Raw genomic sequence first — 18,874 nt, 5'->3', positions numbered from 1 at the left:
TTAACATTTTAAGCTGCTTGATATGTATCGAGGTTCTCTCTGTGGGTTAAAAACAAATTAGAGAAGAGAAATAACTGAAGGAACCCTTTGTTAGCTCATTTGCCAGAACGTTAATGAGACCTTTATCTTGTGTTATTCCCTTCATTTCTTGGATCTAAGGTCAAGCATGCCTGACTTTAAACACCAGCTCAATTGCTTAATAACTCATGTGTTTACACAGCTAAGTAATCAGATTACTGACTTAAATGGCAAAGGAGAAAGGAACATCAAGGGATTGCTTGACATTTTCGCAGTGATAAGGACCAGATGAGGCACATAGAGGTCTCTACTGTCTTTTCTTCAAAAGACTTACAAGGATGCTGCCAGCAGGGCGGTGGTGGAGGAGGGCTGATGGAGGCAGTGCTTCCTGTCTGTCTCTCAGTATCTCAGTGTACTAGGAAATAATTGAGCGGAGTGAAAGCCGTGCATTCATCCAAAGACCTCGACCAGCGCTGCTGAAGCCTGAGGGCTTGCTAGTGATTCAGCAGCATCGCTAAGAAGCGGACAGGAGATTGAGGAGTTTCCTACAGAGACTGAAAGAAAAGACGTAAAGGAGGGGAAGGAATAAAAAAATATATAATGATATGTCTTCCGTGAACAACAAAACCATGCGATGAACGATCTCTGAAAACTTCCTCACTCTCGGATAAAGACATTTTGCTTTTTCTTAAAATTCATCTAAACTCCAGTAAATTCGCATCACACTTGATTTTCTTGGACCGTGGGGCGCACCGGAGCTGTCCAGTGGTGAATACATTGTGATTCTCGTGCGTCTTTGCGCTATTTGAGGCTGAGAGGGATCGTGTAAGGCTGCGTGTGATCTGGAAAAGGATCAGCCGAAGTGGCCGACTATTCAGAAGGATGCTGGAGGGCAATGCCTGCAGAAAGAGAGGATGAGATTTGTCAAAAGGCGCTGGAACTGCTGTCTGACCTGTGCTCGAAGGGGGAAGTGCAGGACGAAAACTGCCTGGATTTCATTTACTACTTCAGGGACCTTGCCAGACCGCGTTATACAGACCCAGGTCAGTAACGACAAGTTTAAAGTAAAGGATTTTTAATGGGCGCCTATCAACTCTTCTCTTCTATAGTGAATGCATTATGGTTTAAAATGGTGAAATGTTTTATAAACTTCCCTTTAAGTTTCAGAAGCCACCAAAATGTACCCTAAGTTGCACGGAAGCAACCGGCATTCTTTTTATTGTGTAATCCAATCTTTCCAAAAATAAAAGAGTTCCAGAGAAAACGTTTAATAATCACACATCACTATGTTTTTAGTTTATTCACCGTGAGCTGAAGGATACATGAACTTGTTGCTTTCATCAGTAATGACATCAGAAATATGACCATTCCAGACCACTGTATTTGTAGTCTATTTGTCAGTAACTGCTTGAGAGTATATTTACTCATTCTTAATCAGAGGAACAGTGAGGCTATTCATATGGTTTTCTTTCACTCTGAAAGGCTGGTAAGAAAGAGAGAGAGAGAGAAAGAGAGACTGCCCCACCCTTAATTCCCAATAGTTCAGAGCACTTTTCTGACATGGATCAGTAAAACACAGAGGATCAGTTATCAGCTCCCAGCCTGAAGTAATTATATTCATTTTTCTATCAATACTTACATTTGAAACTCAGATTTTTGCTTTAGAAATTTGTCTTTAACATTCTGGCAAACCATGAAACACTTGAGAAATTCCATTACAATTTTGACAGATATTTCATTGCCTCAAAGCATGGGTCTTTGCAGAAAATGGTTTGTCCCCAAAGAAGATTCTGCAAAAGCAGCCAGTACTCATGTGTGCATGCATGTCATATTGACTGTGCTATAGGATAGCATGCATCAGAGCATGTAGCCTAGAAGATTTCATTCCCAGTGTATCATATGCATGCACAGTGAGCATACATGTGCCCCCTCCTCCTACTTGTGTATATGTTTGTGTGTGAGAATGTTTACATGTATGTTGGTTTTTGTTCATAGCAGATGATGCTGGGCCCCTGCTTTTAAACATGTTACAATCCATTATTAAACATGTATGATGAAGAGGAAGTTCAGGCTACCAGAGTAGTTCCCCTGAGGAGCTGTGACCCACTTCCTCATGTATTAGACCGCTCTAAATGCAAACACACACACACATACACACACACACACACACACACACACACACACAGTCTCATCCATCACAGCTACAGCTCTAAGTCATAAAACAGATTATTAGAGGCATGAGCTGTGATACTTTTTGCTCACATTAAAAGTTTTGTGATTTTGACTTTTGCAGACAGTCTTCCCTGCTAAGAAATATATACAGGTGGTTCACAGTTAAGCCAGAGTTATACATGAGGTCTGCATCTATCTTTAGTTCCAAAGAATGTGCACCAGGTGGTTTCCAACCATTTTAGATTCCATTTGATATCACTGCATATTTGCATGTAGTATAGCCAAATCTTCTCCAAGTGGGAACACTTTTTCAAAACAACACTTGCTCTAGTTTTTACTTGAAAATCAAATGTGAGAGAGAAGAGTGGGCTCCAGCTGTAAATGTATTTTACACACCATTGCTGTGTATTGTCTGAAAAACCAGCATTTATAAAGATCATGACTTCTTCAGAAAGGCAAGTTTGAGCTATTTATCATTTACCATTTATGCTATTTATTTTGTAGTCATCTGACTACGTGCTTTTGCATTCATGCCACATTCACACACTGCTGACACAGGCTATTTAGGGTGGCCATCAGTAGCTAATCTCATTGATATACATTTATATGCCACTGGCACAGCATTGTGAGCAATCAAACACACAGCCTCCTGGTTGAGAGACAACTGACTCTACCCAACGACTCTGAGCCACAGTTAATGTATTTTTAGGGAAGCAAGGCGCAAATGGCCTAGTGGTTAGGTTGTGCCTTATGTACATGGGTGGCCCGAGTTCAAGTCCAGCATGTGGCTCCTTTCCCGCGTATCTCCCCAGTCAGGGATCTGTTTCCAACTTTATCCACTTCCTCTCTAATAAAGAAATAAAAAAGCCCAACACTGTATCTTTAAAAAAAGAGTAATTCACAAGTAATTGCTGGATTTGGTAAAGGCACAACAAGCAAAAAATCAATCTGAGAGTTACATGGTGGTGTTTACTCTGATGACTTTGTTATAAAATCTATACTTAATTTGTGCTGCAATTAAAGATGGAATATCAGTTGATGGTTTCAAAGAATGTAGTGCCTGAGCTATGACCCTTCACAGACAAGGCCATATTGGTGCAAATCCTCGTTCATGGGCTCTGCTACTGCAGTCATGTCAGAGGACCGTTACATTCCTCAAAAGTCCCAGTTAATGTTCTGTTTGTTTTGGTCATGTCAGCTAATGTTTAAGATGAAAGTTTTATTCTCAATAACAGCTAACATCATTTCTGAAATAATGACATCATGTGATATGAAAATGCCCCATGATTAGGCTTAACAAGGTCGATCATGGTAGCAACATACAGATTCTATGTCTGTAAGTAGAATCTGTAATCGAATAACTGTGTTACTTATATCCATAAAGGTGCATGTTGAGCAGACATGCACCTTTATGGATATTAGTAACACAGTTATCCATAAAGGTGCATGGTGAGAAGACATGGAGTGACTTTGTTTGGATTTAGATGAAGCAATTCAAATATTTGTTTTCATAGATTTGTTCTTTATGCTATTGTCATACTAACAACTTGAAATATAAGATAATGCAACATCTGAAATGTTGAACTTGAAGCTGACAGCATGCATAGACCAAGCTTTCTCGGTTCCAGAAAACATGTTACAAACACTGTAAAGTGGAGGAAACTAACAGAGGTCCCATTCATGGAAAAGCACTTGTATCTCTTTGTCTCTAAGATGCAGGATTAATTAAATGCTCAGGGAAATAGCTTAGATTTCATTGTACCCTTGATTGCATTTTCTCGACATTGTTGCCAGGCAACATCAAATTAGTTTAGTTGTCTTCAAGTCTTTAGTAATATTCATAAATGAGCTCAATAATGATAATGGCTTTTGTCTTCTCGACTTTCCTTGAAACTCAACACTCAAACCACAACACTCATGACTCTCCTGTGCATACATCCCCAGAGGTATATGTATTTAACATTATTTCCCTATAAAAGTTGTTTTTTAAAACATTCCTGTGCCTCCTCTTAAAATCATAACCATACCCTTTCCCCTCATCGCCTGATTGACTTTCTGCTGACTTAGCTGTGGAGGTTATTGACTCGTCTTCATTGTCCAGCACCTCAGAGGAAGGACTAAGTACACAAAAGAGTTTACAATCAATGTAGGATGGGGCCCTTTGTCTGAAATTAGCAGGCATTCCACTCTGAAGACAGAAATACAGAGGCCAGAATTGTATATCTTCCTTTCCAAATATCAGAAAAGATTTATTTGCTGGCTTAGCTTTTATTGTTGTGACTATTTTGTGGGGTTTGTTTTTGCAAGTGTTATGTCTGCACAACATTTTCCTAAGTGTTTTTGTCTATCTATCTATCTATCTATCTATCTATCTATCTATCTATCTATCTATCTATCTATGTTCTAAGTTCTTATATATTTTACCTCTTCTTAGTCTATCTTCAGCAATCTGCAGAACTCAGAATGTGTTTCAGGGAAAGCCTTCTTCTCTTGATGATAATGGAAAGCAGAGTGAAAAATGAATGAGCTTTGACTGACAGATGGAGAGAGAGAGTGTGCAGGGAATATGAAATCACAGGACGCAAAATAATTTAGCAATTAGTGAGTTGACATGTATTTCCTTCCTGCAAGTGGAAGCAGTTAAAACAGGTCAAATGTGTGTGTGGGTGTCTGTGGGTGTTTGAGTGGTGTATATGAACAAATTCTGAAAAAAAAAAAACCCAGAAAACAATCAAATAAAACTTACTGATAAACTGACTTTGTTTGTAACAGTTCACCTAAATGATACTTCAATATCTGCAAGACCCTGAATCTCTGCCACATTTAAAGGGAATTTTACTCCATCTGTGACTGTTTTTCCATTTAGTTTAAGACCATACTCTCATATTTCTTTAATTCACAGTTTGCGCAAAACAGCAGTGAAAAGATGTAGGCTAATTAACATTTAATCTGGGCTGTTTGTACTTGATGTGAAATATTGGCTTGACAAGGTGGCACAAGCTTTCTTTGTTGAGTTTCGTCCTTTCAACCCCCCATATACTGAAGTCAGGCACAGTAAGGTCGTAACTGTCCCTAGTCCTAGGGCTCATCAAAGTAATGATTTTCTCTCGCAGATAAAAACAAAATTTTCAATTATAAGGGTATATGTAGGTAACCCATATAGCATGTTTTATATTTTGAGAATTTTAGGTGAAAACAAATGATCTCAACTGTCAGAGCTCTCACAACTTTTTATACAGTCTTTTATGAATGTTTTGAAAATAAATGAGTCAGCTCAACTTCAACTTCTATCATCTAATGGGCTGCTGCTGCTAATGTGTTCACGCTATGTTAAGTCTATTATCCACATGTCATCACTGCAAATACTACACGTATTGCTACCATCATTACTGGCTTTTTAGCCATACAGAAGAAAATCAGATTAAGGTGTATTTATGTCAAGTACAGCCATAAATGTACCTTATTCACTGTTTTTGCCCTGTTTGACTTTACTCTGTCTCTCTCTTTCTACCTCTCTCATATCCCAAACACAGCTTCAGCAGATGGTTGTGAATATTACAGCCAGTCTACATGAGTCTGGTTCTGCTAGTTTCCACCTGGTAAAAGGAGTTTTTCCTTGCTACTGTAGCTACGCTAAATGTTTAGTGCTGTACTCATGAGTCTTTGTTAATATTATAACCAGGGATGCATGACATGACAGTATCAGTGCCATTGACGTCCATATTTGGTATTGGCAGACATGAACATTTCTGCCAATATTTACAATATCCTACATCCTACATGAGCTGTGAAAACATTTGTACAAATTAATTTGTGAAGTTTTTGGAAGGGCCAAGAAACCGACATCATGCAGCTGAAGTCTCTTTCTTTGTTTATCCTAGTTCTAAAACTTTAAAGTGTATTTTAAGGACTGAAAATATTTTCTTTGTTTATCTCTTAAACTTTAAAGTGTGCCTTATGGACTGAGGTTTTAGGTCATCTATATCTGTCTCAATATTTCTAAAAAAAAAAAGCAATTTAGAAATATCAGCATATTGGATATCAGCAAAAACCAGTATTGTGCATCCCTAATCATACAAAAGAGTACGGCTGTGTCCGAAACCACACACTCATTCCCTACCCCCTATCCACTATATATTGAGCAGCATATAGTGGACTATATAGTAGACTCAACTGCAAACACAAAAATGATTTTTGACACTACTCCAGCCGTAGGAAATGACATGATTGCTGTCTCACAATTAAAACGTTTAGCAACAACGGCTTATAAATTTCCATGACAATGGCTGAGGATCAAAATTAATGGTAGAATTTCACTGAAAACTGATACCAAACGTCACATATTTTCCCCCCAAAAAAATACTAATAGATAATAAGTTTTGTGTCGAAGTGCTAAAATACTACATGTTTTTGTGTGTATTATCACTTATTTTTGCGTAAAGATGATGTACTCATGTCTTTTGATCCTCATGGGGGGGGGGGGGGGGTTGTTACTCCGTTTTGAATCCTTAACATTTTCTTACAGATTGAATACTTTGTCCTCTCGTTTGTTTGTCATGTTTGAGAGCAGCAACCAGTCCGCGATGCATGATGGTAAATATTCCTGGTTAGTGACCATTGGTTGTTCACTACTTTTCACAATGCATTGTGAGAGAGCGAGTACACTATATAGTGAATAACAATACTCAGAATTCAGACACCACTACAAAATGGCGTATTCACTATATAGTGCACTATGGTGAATAGGTAGTGATTTCGGACACAGCCTATGACAGAGCTGGTCCTGGGCATAGGCAATTTAGGCGATTTTCAGGGGCACTGCACCCTCCAAGGGGTGCAGGCATGACCCTTGAACATTTTAAATACGGTCCAATATGTAGATAGCCTTAGAATCTCCCTCTTTTTCTCTCTAGATATCTCTCTCTCTACCTCTCAATCGCTTAGTCCCCTTTTGAGGTTTAGGCAGTGCCCTAATTGGCCTAATGAAGTCCTCTGTCTTTGAAGAATATTTAAATCATGTTGTCAGGTTTAACATTTTACTGGGCAACATATGAAAACAACTCTCTGTTGCAGAAGCCACTGCTACACCAACATTACATAATTTTTCTCTGAGGTGATGATAAAGTGCTAGGAGGGGGGGTGCAGAATCACAATCTTACCTAGTGCCCCAATCTAGACCTGCCCTCTTTGGGGAATGTCTAGACATCTTGATATTGTCTTGATATTAGTGGGGATGCTGAGCATCCACACTATTGATTTGTTATGAATTTATGCTTAATAAATAAAGACTGATTGATAGATACAGCTGAGTCATGTGGAGTGGGTTGAATCTTAAATGAAAGTCGAAGCTAATTCAAGTAAGCTCAGCCTTCATTAGTGGCATTGATGGATTACCCCACTTCCCAATCAAGAAAGCAATAGTACTTTTTCTCTACACAACACTTCATCTTAAGACGACCCTGTCTAATTCAATAGAAACTGCCATTTGTGAATCTGCTCAGTTCTAAGAAAAATTATTTTGGATTGTCTGATGAAAATTTTACCAATCACTTGATGATGGGCTTTGTGGTATTTCTGTCCAAGAGTTTTTCTTTTTTCTTTTCTTCTTTTTTTTTTCCTCAACAGTTTATCGAATGCATTTATGAGAATTGCATGTGTCTTTTTATTGGTTTCAGAGGGAGTCATTCTTCACCTTATCCTCTAGACTGACTTCTCTATGGAAAATGATCACCTTGATCCCTTTACTATTTTAAAGTATTAAATAACCTATATCGGTAGGTTCAAGGTAGATGCACAAGCCTCATACATATTAGAATAACAACCCGCTTTAACCTTCTCTCTATTATTATTATTATTATTTTTTGGGACAAATTATAATTGTAGACTCCCTTTAGAGAGGAGGGAGCTCATTGATTATTGAAGCTCCTGAGTCTAATGAACTGTAGTAGCTGTAGTGGGTTTAGCCCGTTTCCTTGATTGCAGCCTGTGTTATGAAATGAAAAAGAAGACATCCTGTGGCTTTACAAAAAGTTTTATAAGAGGGGTTTATAATTGAAGAACTTCATTCAATTTTCTTCTTGATACTTTGCAATCCAAAATGATGAGGGGGCAACAGTCTTTATCAGCATTTACATTTTTATTCCAGTATTTGGAAACATGTTTTTTTCTTAGAAAGAAACACATATGTATAGCTTTTATTTCATTTAAACACAGAAAAGCTTAATTTTGAATGTGACATATTTACATTAAATATAGGAGAAATTTGCTCATTTTAATTACACGCTCTCTTTCTGTGCCTGCTGAGAACACAAGCCCTGTACTGTGTCTGGACAAAAACACAATCACACGATTTCATCTCCCCTGCTTTGAGTTCATCCCAGCTGGTGTGCTAGAGCTGCACACAAGAAAGCCGGCTGTGTTCTACCTGCTTCATTACCGAAATCTGTACCACAGTAGTTGTAATTTCTGAAGAAGTGTTTATAAAGAAAACTGTATCCTGATAAACCAAAAATAGGAATTGAAGGAGGAGCTGTGGACAAAATGCTGCAAAGAAATGTTTTGGTGAAAGCTGGGCAATGGAAGCCAGTTGCTAAGAAGCTGAGTCCAACAGTTAGATCAGGAGTCATGATTTCTGTCTCTGTTCCCTGTTCTCTGTTCACAGGCAAGTGCCTGTGAGTGTTGACTTCCAGATATCTGGTTGTGTATTTAAACAGTTCTTTGAAGGCTTTGAGATGTCTGATGGATAGCAGACAAGAGGAGCAGTGTGGTGCTCAGGCTCCTCCAGGCTTTGAATTCAGAATGACATTCACTGACCAGCAGAGAAACCTACAAAGAAAAGAACACAATACCTAGAGTCAAACATGGTGGAGGTTCAAGAATGTTTTGGGGTTATTTTCCTGCCTCTGGCACTGGGTGCCTTGACTGTGTGCAAGGAATCATGAAATCTGAGACTATCAAAAAATTTTGGGCCACAATGTAGGGCCTAGTGTCAGAAAGCTGGGTCTGCATCAGAGGTCATGGGTGTTCCAGCAGGACAACAGCCCGAAACATACCTCAAAAAGCACTAAGAAATGGTTGGAGACAAAGCGCCGGAGAGTTCTGAAGTGGCCAGCAATGAGTCTGGATCTAAATCCCATTGAACACCTATGGAGAGATCTTAAAATTGCTGTTGCAAGAAGCACCCTTCTAATCTTAGAGACCTGGAGCAGTTTGCAAAAGAAGAGTGGTCCAAAATTCCAGTTGAGAGGTGTAAGAAGCTTGTTGATGGTTAAAGGAAGACATTGGTTTCAGTTATTTTTTTTCAAGGGTGTGTCACCAAATATTAAGTTGAGGATGCCAATAATTTTGTCCGGCCCATTTTTTGAGTTTTGTGTAAAATTATGTCAATTTTGTCTTTTTTGTTCTGATTATTTGTGTTGTTCCAATGCACATAAAGGCAATGAACACATGTATACCAAAAAACATTTGTAATTGCAACAATTTCTGGGAGAAATGGTGTATTTTCTGGAAAAATTCCAGGGGTGCAAATATTTTTGTCTATGACTATAAGTAGGTGAGTATGGTAGTCTGGAGAGATTTGATGTTTTAACACTAGAGAAGGAATAACAAGAATTAAGCTCAAGGTGAGACACATGGGAAACAAAGGGAAATTAGATCAGATCAAACTGTGAGGAACCACCAATCCAGCCTAACTTGTTCAGATATACAGCACTTGAACACCTTTCATTCCATACAATTTTTCTTTGGCCTGCTCAATGTAATCTGAATAATTCTGGCAAGTCACAGCAAGCAGTAGTTTTAAACTCCAACTATTCCTGCCATGGTGCATTAAATATACAGCAGCCCATTTCACTGACACATAGAAATTCAGTCCAGCTCTGAGCTCAAGAGCATTTGAAATAATTTACACTTTTTGTAGGCCTGTTCTTGCGACACCTTTTTTCAAGCCCCACCCTAGTCAACGTAAACCCAGACAGCTATCCAGACTCACATGAATTAACTGTAGCCAAGTATATGTACTTATTATTACGTTGTGCTAAATTGCAGGGTGAAACCATTTTGTATTATTTCAAGTAAAGTCAACTTAAAGTAAACAAGTAAGGGCTGGGCTGCCAATTTGGATAGATAGTCGTTTATTGTCACTGCATTGTAAAAATAAAACAAAATTACATTCAGCAGTCTCCTCTGTAGCAGCAAACACAGTCGTCCAAGTGGTGGTTAGAAATCCGCAGCCTCATGTCGTCCATCCTGCTGGCGAGGGAGCAGGCACCTAGAGAGGTTTGTGTGGGGCTGCCCTTAGCCTAGCCTGCAGCCCGGCTTGTTTGCCCCACTTCCGCCTTCTTGCACAACACAGTCTCTTCCTCCTCCCCACTGGCTGTAGGTGACATGCTGCTCCGCATCCTTCTCCTTTCAGTCTCTGAGTCTCCGTCGGGAAAGTTGTAAACTCTGTGAACGCGCTGTCAGTTCTGGTGTAAGTGTAGGGCTTTGTTTTGCTGCTAGTGATGGAGCGCCAGGCTGCTGTGTTTGTACGCTCTGCCCCATGCTATCTCAGTAGGTAGCATTCAGCAGTCTCCTGTTGATCAGGCAGTGTTCCATGGCAGTTACTGGTAGTTGTTGTTAGCTTTTAAGCTAGCCAGGAGTTGTAGTTGAGACTGAGGTCTTCTTTTTCACCATTTGTTTTTTTTCTTGATGTAAATTTCCCATTCTTTCTCTCAAAGGTGTCCTGGACCATCCATCTTCTTTGCTTCCATAAGTTTCAGCATATGTTGTCAACTTAATTGTGAAAAGGCTGGTTGCTGGTTGCTGGTTCAAACCAGTGTCCAGTAAGTGGTAACCAGGTAAAAGCAACACCCTATCAAAAAAGAAGCCCTGGATGTTTTTGGCTGACCACCGAGGTCAGCTGTACACATTGGTCTGTATGTGTCTGACTGAGTGACACTACTTTCACAGTAGTGGTGGGAGTATTGATACTAAAGTATCGATATATTGATATTTACTAAGTACTCATTTGGTATCGATCCCTTTAGCAAAGTATCGATACCAAATGAGTACTATGAAATACATCTCACCACCACTTTTCCGCCGAGTGCCTCCCTGCCTCCCTGCCTCTCTCTCTTCCAGACTGTTTTGGCTTTACTGCCAGTCCGTGTCACATGAATTTGGAGACCAATCAAACATGCCTTACCTGCTCGTCTTGTCACATGGCTTTAAGGACCAATCGGACATGTTGACCCTGCCGTACCATGTGACTTTGGGGACCAATCATTAATGAGTAATAGATTTCAGCAACTCCACTCTCTCGCATATGAAGTCATTTTATAGTCTGTGATGTGAACCTGGCTGTCTTTCTCACTCAGTGTGGTCCCTAAGTAAATTTCTAAATTGTAAGAAAACAGAGAAAAAATACTGAGACCACATGCCAATACCATAAAATGTATAAAGACCAAATTATACAAACATAACAAGATAAATATTTCTATGGAAATCTGTGATGACTTGTATTTCTTACATTTTTGTTTCAAATTAGTGGGTATGGATGGCTAATATAGCCCTGCTATCTGAATTTTAAAAAAGAAAAGAAGTTGGTTATGTTGTGGATATTTTAATTCTATATACAAGTTTGCGCTATGATTATACTTTATTAATTTATTTTTTTAACTGCTTAAACATTTTGATTTAATTGAATTTTCCCCCTAAACTAATTTCTGAATGACCTGCCTTTTTAACTGCCTGAAATGTGTAACTTTTGAAAGTTTGCAAGTCAAATATTTGATTCTGTCTTCAAAAGTATCGTATCGGTATCTGTATCAGTGTTGATAAAATTACATCAAAAAGTATCGGTATCGTATCAATTTAAAAAACATTGGTATCACCCATCTCTATTTCAGAGCCATACATACAGTGCATCTGGAAAGTATTCATAGCGCTTCACTTTTTCCACATTTCGTTATTTTACAGCCTCATTCCAAAATGGAATCAATTCATTTTTTTCCCTCAAAATTCTAACACAACCCCCCATAATGACAATGTGAAAAATGTTTTTTTGAAATTTTTGCTAACTTGTTGAAAATAAAAAACTGACATCACATGTACATAAGTATCCACAGCCTTTACCACGAAGCTCAGAATTGAGCTCAGGTGCATCCTGTTTCCACTGATCATCCTTGAGATGTTCCTACAGCTTAATTGGAGTCCATCTGTGGTAAATTCAGTTGATTGGACATGATTTAGAAAGGCACACACCTATCTATTTAAGGTCCCACAGGTGACAGTGCATGTCAGAGCACAAACCAAGCATGAAGTCAAAAGAATGGTCTGTAGACCTCCGAGACAGGATTGTCTTGAGGTACAAATCAGGGAAGGGTACAGACAAATTTCTGCTGCTTTGAAGGTCCCAGTGAGCACAGTGGCCTCCATCTGTAAATGGAAGAAGTTCAGAACCACCAGGACTCTTTCTAGAGCTGGCTGCCCGTCTAAACTGAGCGATCAGGGGCGAAGAGCCTTAGTCAGAGAAGTGACCAAGAACCCAATGGTCACTCTATCAGAGCTCCAGTGGTCCTCTGTCGAGAGGGGAGAACCTTCCAGAAGGTCAACAGTCTCTGCAGCAATCCACCAATCAGGCCTGTATGGTAGAGTGGCCAGACGCAGGCCACTCCTTAGTAAAAGGCACACAGCAGCCCGCCTGGAGTTTGCCAAAAGGCACCTGAAGGACTCTCAGACCATGAGAAACAAAATTGTCTGGTCTGATAAGACAAAGATTGAACTCTTTGGCGTGAATGCCAGGCGTCATGTTTGGAGGACACCAGGCACCGCTCATCACCTGGCCAATACCATCCCTACAGTGAAGCATGGTGGTGGCAGCATCATGTGGGGATGTTTTTCAGCGGCAGGAACTGGGAGACTGGTCAGGATCGAGGGAAAGATGAATGCAGTACAGAGACATCCTGGATGAAAACCTGCTCCAGAGCGCTTTTGACCTCAGACTGGGGCGACGGTTCATCTTTCAGCAGGACAGCGACCCTAAGCACACAGCCAAGATATCAAAGGAGTGACTTCAGGACAACTCTGTGAATGTCCTTGAGTGGCCCAGCCAGAGCCCAGACTTGAATCTGATCGAACATCTCTGGAGAGATCTGAAAATGGCTGTGCACTGATGCTCTCCATCCAACCTGATGGAGCTTGAGAGGTGCTGCAAAGAGGAATGGGCAAAACTGCCCAAAGATAGGTGTGCCAAGCTTGTGGTATCATACTCAAAAAGACTTGAGGCTGTAATTGCTGCCAAAGGTGCATCAACAAAGTATTGAGCAAAGGCTGTGAATACTTATGTACATGTGATGTCTTAGTTTTTTATTTTTAATAAATTTGCAAAAATCTCAAAAAAAAAAATTTTCACATTGTCATTATGGGGTGTTGTGTTAGAATTTTGAGGGAAAAAAAACCAATTGATTCCATTTTGGAATGAGGGTGTAACATAAAGAAATGTGGAAAAAGTGAAGCGCTATGAATACTTTCCAGATGCACTGTACAGAGTTGTGCTATGAGCTGGGTGTAGTTGTACTGAAAGTCATCGGTAATGGCTGCCTCTAGTGCGGTAAAAAACTTAGATATAGCTATGACATACTTTTAGCCACACCATACAGAGTTGCGCTCTGGGCAGGGTTTAGTCATATGGAAAGTAGGGACGATCTGAGATCGTGTAGAAATAGAATGTATCAGCGATCTGTGAATCAAAGCTATTAGGACCCCTCTTTAAACAAAACCAAAATAACATACAGTCACTACTTTACTGCATAACCACATCTCTCAAAAATTCATCAAATTCTGTGTTATATTTATATTTTCTTTCTTTGGCAGTCTGTAAACTAGGCTGAAGTAAAATGTGATATAAAAATGCATATGAACAGGCTGCTTGTTTAAAGCTTCAGCTGTAGGAATTCTTTTTAAAGTCCACATACTTTAAAATGAATATCAAGATGTTAAAATGTACCTAATAAACAATGAAGGAGACACAAAAGAGGACAGACACAAAATGATTCTAAAGTGGTGCAGAAAATGCAGAAATTGGTTCCAGAAAAATAAATCAGAATGCAGGAAAATAAATGTTTGAAACTTAAATATATTGTGGGAGAAGATCTGCAGACCCCTTACCTGATGGAGCCAAATATGAAATTTTGCAATAAAATAGTTTTAAAAATGTTAACAGATTTAATGCATTGGCCAGCAGGATGGTGCAGAAGAAAAGGGGAACAAGCTGACTTGCTGACACAGTATTTGAAAAATTATACAGAGAAAAATGTTGCTATATATGGTTAGTAACTTAAAATGTGTCTTAAAAATGGAACAAAAAATCGTGATAAATTGAAATCGTGATCTGGCCATAAAAAAATTGTGATATGATTTTTTTCCATATCGCCCACCCCTAACAGAAAGCCATCAGTAATGGCTGCCTTAACTGCCGTGAATACTTTGGCAATAGCTTTAGCATTGTGTCCGTTTTACTAGAACTGGACCAAGTTTCTGTATGAACTAGAGAATAAAAACAATCCTGAATGCTTTTCATGTTGGGAAAGATGTTTTTGCTCCCCTGGCGACCTGCTTCAGCATGACTGTGTGATAATAGGGAAAGGGTTACTTGTTGTGTGAATGTTTGTATAAAATGGCTGCAAGTGGAGCAATTAGCTTGGAATTAGCCACAGTGGCACTTTTGTCAAAACTGGACAACATTTCTTTACTAAAACAAATGCAGAGAGCAACACTGAAAGCTTTCCATGACAGAAAAGGTGTTTTCGCTCTACTTTTGGTCTGCTTTGGCATGGATTTGCGATCATTACACTGGGGTTGTCGAGTGAATCCAGGGCTTTCTGCTGCAGTAGCTGTTAGCTTGGATGTAGCTATAGGAAGCAGCAGAACTGGACCATGTTTCTTTTAAAAACCAGAGCAAAGAGCCACACCGAAAGCTTGTCTTTGCAGAGAAGATGATTTTGCACATCTCCTGTAGAGATGTGTGACCTCCCGCACAAAGGAGCACAGAATAAAGGGTGAGAAGAAACGGTGTTGTCAACTCCTCAGTAAGAAAAGTAGCTAATGGCTGTCCTAAAAGTCACTAGAAGTCAATATGGCGCCATCACCCAATTTGCATATTTGGCCATGTCATTACCTCCGCCAAGGAGGTTATGTGATCTGGTGCGTTTGTTTGTTTGTTTCTTTGTTTGTCAGCAACATAACACAAAAAGTCATGGACTGATTTTCAGGAAATTTTCAGGAAATGTCAGAAATGGCATAAGGAAGAGCTGATTAGATTTGAAGAACTGATTAGATTTTAGGACTGATCCGGATCAACCATCTGGATCCAGGAATTTTTTTAAAGGATTTTGTACTATTAGGAGATAGGGCTAATGGCAGAGGTCTGTGCTGTTGCCACTTTACACCAGGCGAACATGAGTAACTTACACAAAGTTTTGGAGTTTATAGACTTTGAAAGACACACGCCCGGTCAAGGAGACGAGATGGAGCGTAACAGAGAGAAAGACAGTGAATTGTGGTGAGAATCAGGGTTGTCAGGTCCATGGTTTTCAAGTGGAATTGGGCTACTTTTAACGTACTGCTGCGGGTAGATTTTTTGTCCGTGGGTTAAGCAGACCCATTTTTTATGTCTTGTGTATGAGTATTTAATTTTTTGTAGCAGAACAAACTACTCTATTTACACTCAAGTACAACTAAAACAACCAGCAGGGAGGCAGGAAAACATGGAACATGCCACACAGAGATACACGCCACCCACAGAGAAGCAGAATGTCTGCGGGTAATCAGGCAATATATGCAGTGTGGCTGAGGTTTTACTGTATTATTTTGAATTTCATCATTGGGCTTAGTTTGGGGCTAGTTTTTATTGGCCATTGGGCTGGTTTTGTCACACAGACCTGGCAACCTTGGAGAGAATACTCACAATACTGGGAGGAATAGAGGAATATTCACCCTCTGCCATGACATCCAGTCGTCCGGTGAGACCATGCGTGCTTCCGCCATGACAGTCCACACGTAGTGAAGCCAATGCTTTGCCTCACCGTGTCTCCACCCCACCGGGGAGGGAGTAATCGGCGAATTAGATTTTGGGAGTCATCCGGATCACCGTCTGGATCCAGGAAGGTTTTTAAAGGATTCTTCACTATTGGGAGATTGGGCTGATGGTGGAGGTCTACGCTCTAAGTGCTTTTCTAGTTGTAATTGTAATGGATGCCTTAGGTGTGGGAGAGACAAAAGTGAGTAAAAACACCCTAAATATGTTTAATCTGTTATTCTTGTTTCTTTAGAATCACAATTCCAACCCTTCATCTTTATTCAGGTGTGGGACCAGCAAAAGCGACCCAAAAGAGACACTGTGGCAGAGATACTAAGTTTTTCTTTTTGTTTGTTTGTGTTTTTTTGGATTTTTTTAAAATATTTGATTTAATTAAATATTTGTATTTTTTAAAATCTTTTAGTCTAGTTTTCTTAAGTTTGGTTTGGTTTTAAACCTTTTGGTTCACTTAGGTAAGTCACGGTAAAACATGAACATTTTCAACCAAAACATTTTTCACATTTCCTTTGTTTAAATCCTACAATAATAATCTAAATAGACCAAAAAGAGACAACACAAAAAAAAAAACTGTCAATGTGGCTTCAAGGTGTGATTTATTTGCAGTGGATGCAGAGGAATGAGCATCTCTTGCTCTGACTGCAGCTGGGAGGGACTGCTAAATGAGGACTGGGGCACCATTGAGTGTTTTGGGATGGTGGAGGGGCCCACAGCAGCACCGCTGCTCATTGAGAAGAGTGAAGAACGATATGTGCTTTCACAACAGTTGGACACATTTTCAGGTTCATATTTATTAGAGATTTATTGGCCACCCCAAAATTACAACTGGCCCCATCATGGCCACCCCACGGAAAATGGCCTAGTTCTGCCAATGGGTTTTGCTCATACGGGAACATGACCTCTCCTCCTCACCTGTGTTTGCTTCTCTAGAGAGAGAAACAGACACCTATGTATGGTGCAGAGATTATTCTTTGAGAGTCTTTGTGGTTCATGATACTTTGTATTTTATTTCTTAACTTAGCCTGAGAAGAGAGGTTAAAGACAAATGGCATTTAAAGAGACAAAAAGGGACAAAACCACATTTTAGCATGCACACGTGGGTTAAAATAGGCTCAATTTTATGTTTGTGGGGCTTAGCCCCTGATCCTTTCCATTCTAAAAATGCCCCCAGTTGAGAAAATTAAGTTCACCTAACATAAATGTATAAAAAAAATTGGGTCGCTATAACTTTAAATTGCTAAGTGCCTGCTACTGAACAAATACTGTTTTTCAGAGAGTGAGCATTGTAAGTGCACAACAACTAAAAAAATGCAACACGCAGTATCACAGGTAAAAAGTTAACTGTAGAAGATACATGCCACACATGCCCTGCCTAAGTTTTTTAAAAATAAAAGTAGGTAAATCGTTTGTGTTTGTGCATTGCATATGACATCAAAACTGATAAGGAATAATCAGGGTACGTTCAACTGATCTGGTGATGTCTTTAATCAAACTTAATAACAGCAAAATGAGCTAATATAAGCAGCTTACAGCACCAAAATTTGTACGATTGTCCTTGTTAAGTTTCTCGCTTTCTCTCTCTCCTTTGCAGCTAAACTTATGAACACTGTACTGTTTCCATTCTGTGGATTTCAACCATGATAGATAAGGCCAAAACTTTTACTCTCAACAACACAAACTAAAAAGCTCTGAAAGAAGTATTCTCACTCTCCAACTGGCTTTTTTGGCAAAGCACCACAATACATGAGCTTGTGCAACTAACCTTAAAATGTGAGCAGCTCTGCTTTAAACCTAGCGCAGAATAGCCTGCCAGTCTGAAGAGAAAATGCTTGGAGCTGCCTCACACTGCTGCTTCATCCAAAGGTGATCCCTGCTTGAGTTGACTATCCAAAGACTTTACCAAGCTCTCATGCAACCTTGTTCAGATATACAGTTGCAATCAAAATAATTCACCCCCATTGCAAACCAGGTTTATTGTGAAAATTTACAGACTTTCTGCATTTTGCAATAAACAAATTAAACAAAAGAAATTGAAATAGCTCAACATAAGTAATGCTTAAAGTAGTTTCCCCAAAAATCAACTGAAAATGCAACTTCTCCAGTCACAAAGTTATTCAACCCTTTCATGGCAAGCATCTTTAGAGCACCCTTTTGCTTCTATGACCTGCAAACAAGATGCATAGCCAGACACCAGCTTCTGGCTTCTTTCTGAGGAATCTTAGTCTATTCCTCATGTGCAATGGCCCTCAGTTCAGTAATCTACTTGGTTCTGCATGCTGCAACCACCTTCTTCAAATCCCACCAGAGATTTTCTAAGGGGTTCAAGTCAGGTGACTGTGATTGCCATTGTAGAATCTTCCAGGACCTTTTCTGCAGCCAAGCTTTGGTGGAATTTGAGATATACTGGGGATCACTGCCCTGTTGGAAGGTACAATGATGCCAAAGTTTCCACACAGTCAGCATGACATTTCCTCCTAGGATTTCCAGATACTTCAATGGCTCCATCTTGCCTTCCACATGCTACAGGTTTCCAGTAGAAGAGGATGCAGAGCAGCCCCAGAGCATCACTGAGCCACCACCATGCTTAACTGTGGTCACAGTGTTCTTTGC

The 18,874-nt window shown here is 39.6% G+C and overlaps 1 protein-coding gene across 1 annotated transcript in view; it reads left to right on the top strand.

The window, feature by feature from the left end:
- Positions 1 to 471: 471 nt before the first annotated feature.
- Positions 472 to 18,874, top strand: part of syt9b (synaptotagmin IXb) — a 41,357-nt gene continuing 22,954 nt past the window's right edge. The window contains exon 1 of the mRNA XM_041795802.1: positions 472 to 1,061. Coding sequence (XP_041651736.1) covers positions 914 to 1,061 — 148 coding nt within the window. The 5' untranslated portion in view covers positions 472 to 913. The remainder of the gene's footprint in view (positions 1,062 to 18,874) is intronic.

The sequence above is a fragment of the Cheilinus undulatus genome, linkage group 9 (assembly GCF_018320785.1).
Source record: "Cheilinus undulatus linkage group 9, ASM1832078v1, whole genome shotgun sequence".
Taxonomy (NCBI): domain Eukaryota; kingdom Metazoa; phylum Chordata; class Actinopteri; order Labriformes; family Labridae; genus Cheilinus; species Cheilinus undulatus.
Note: the sequence above shows the minus strand (reverse complement) of the source record. Positions and strands in the feature narration are given on the sequence as shown.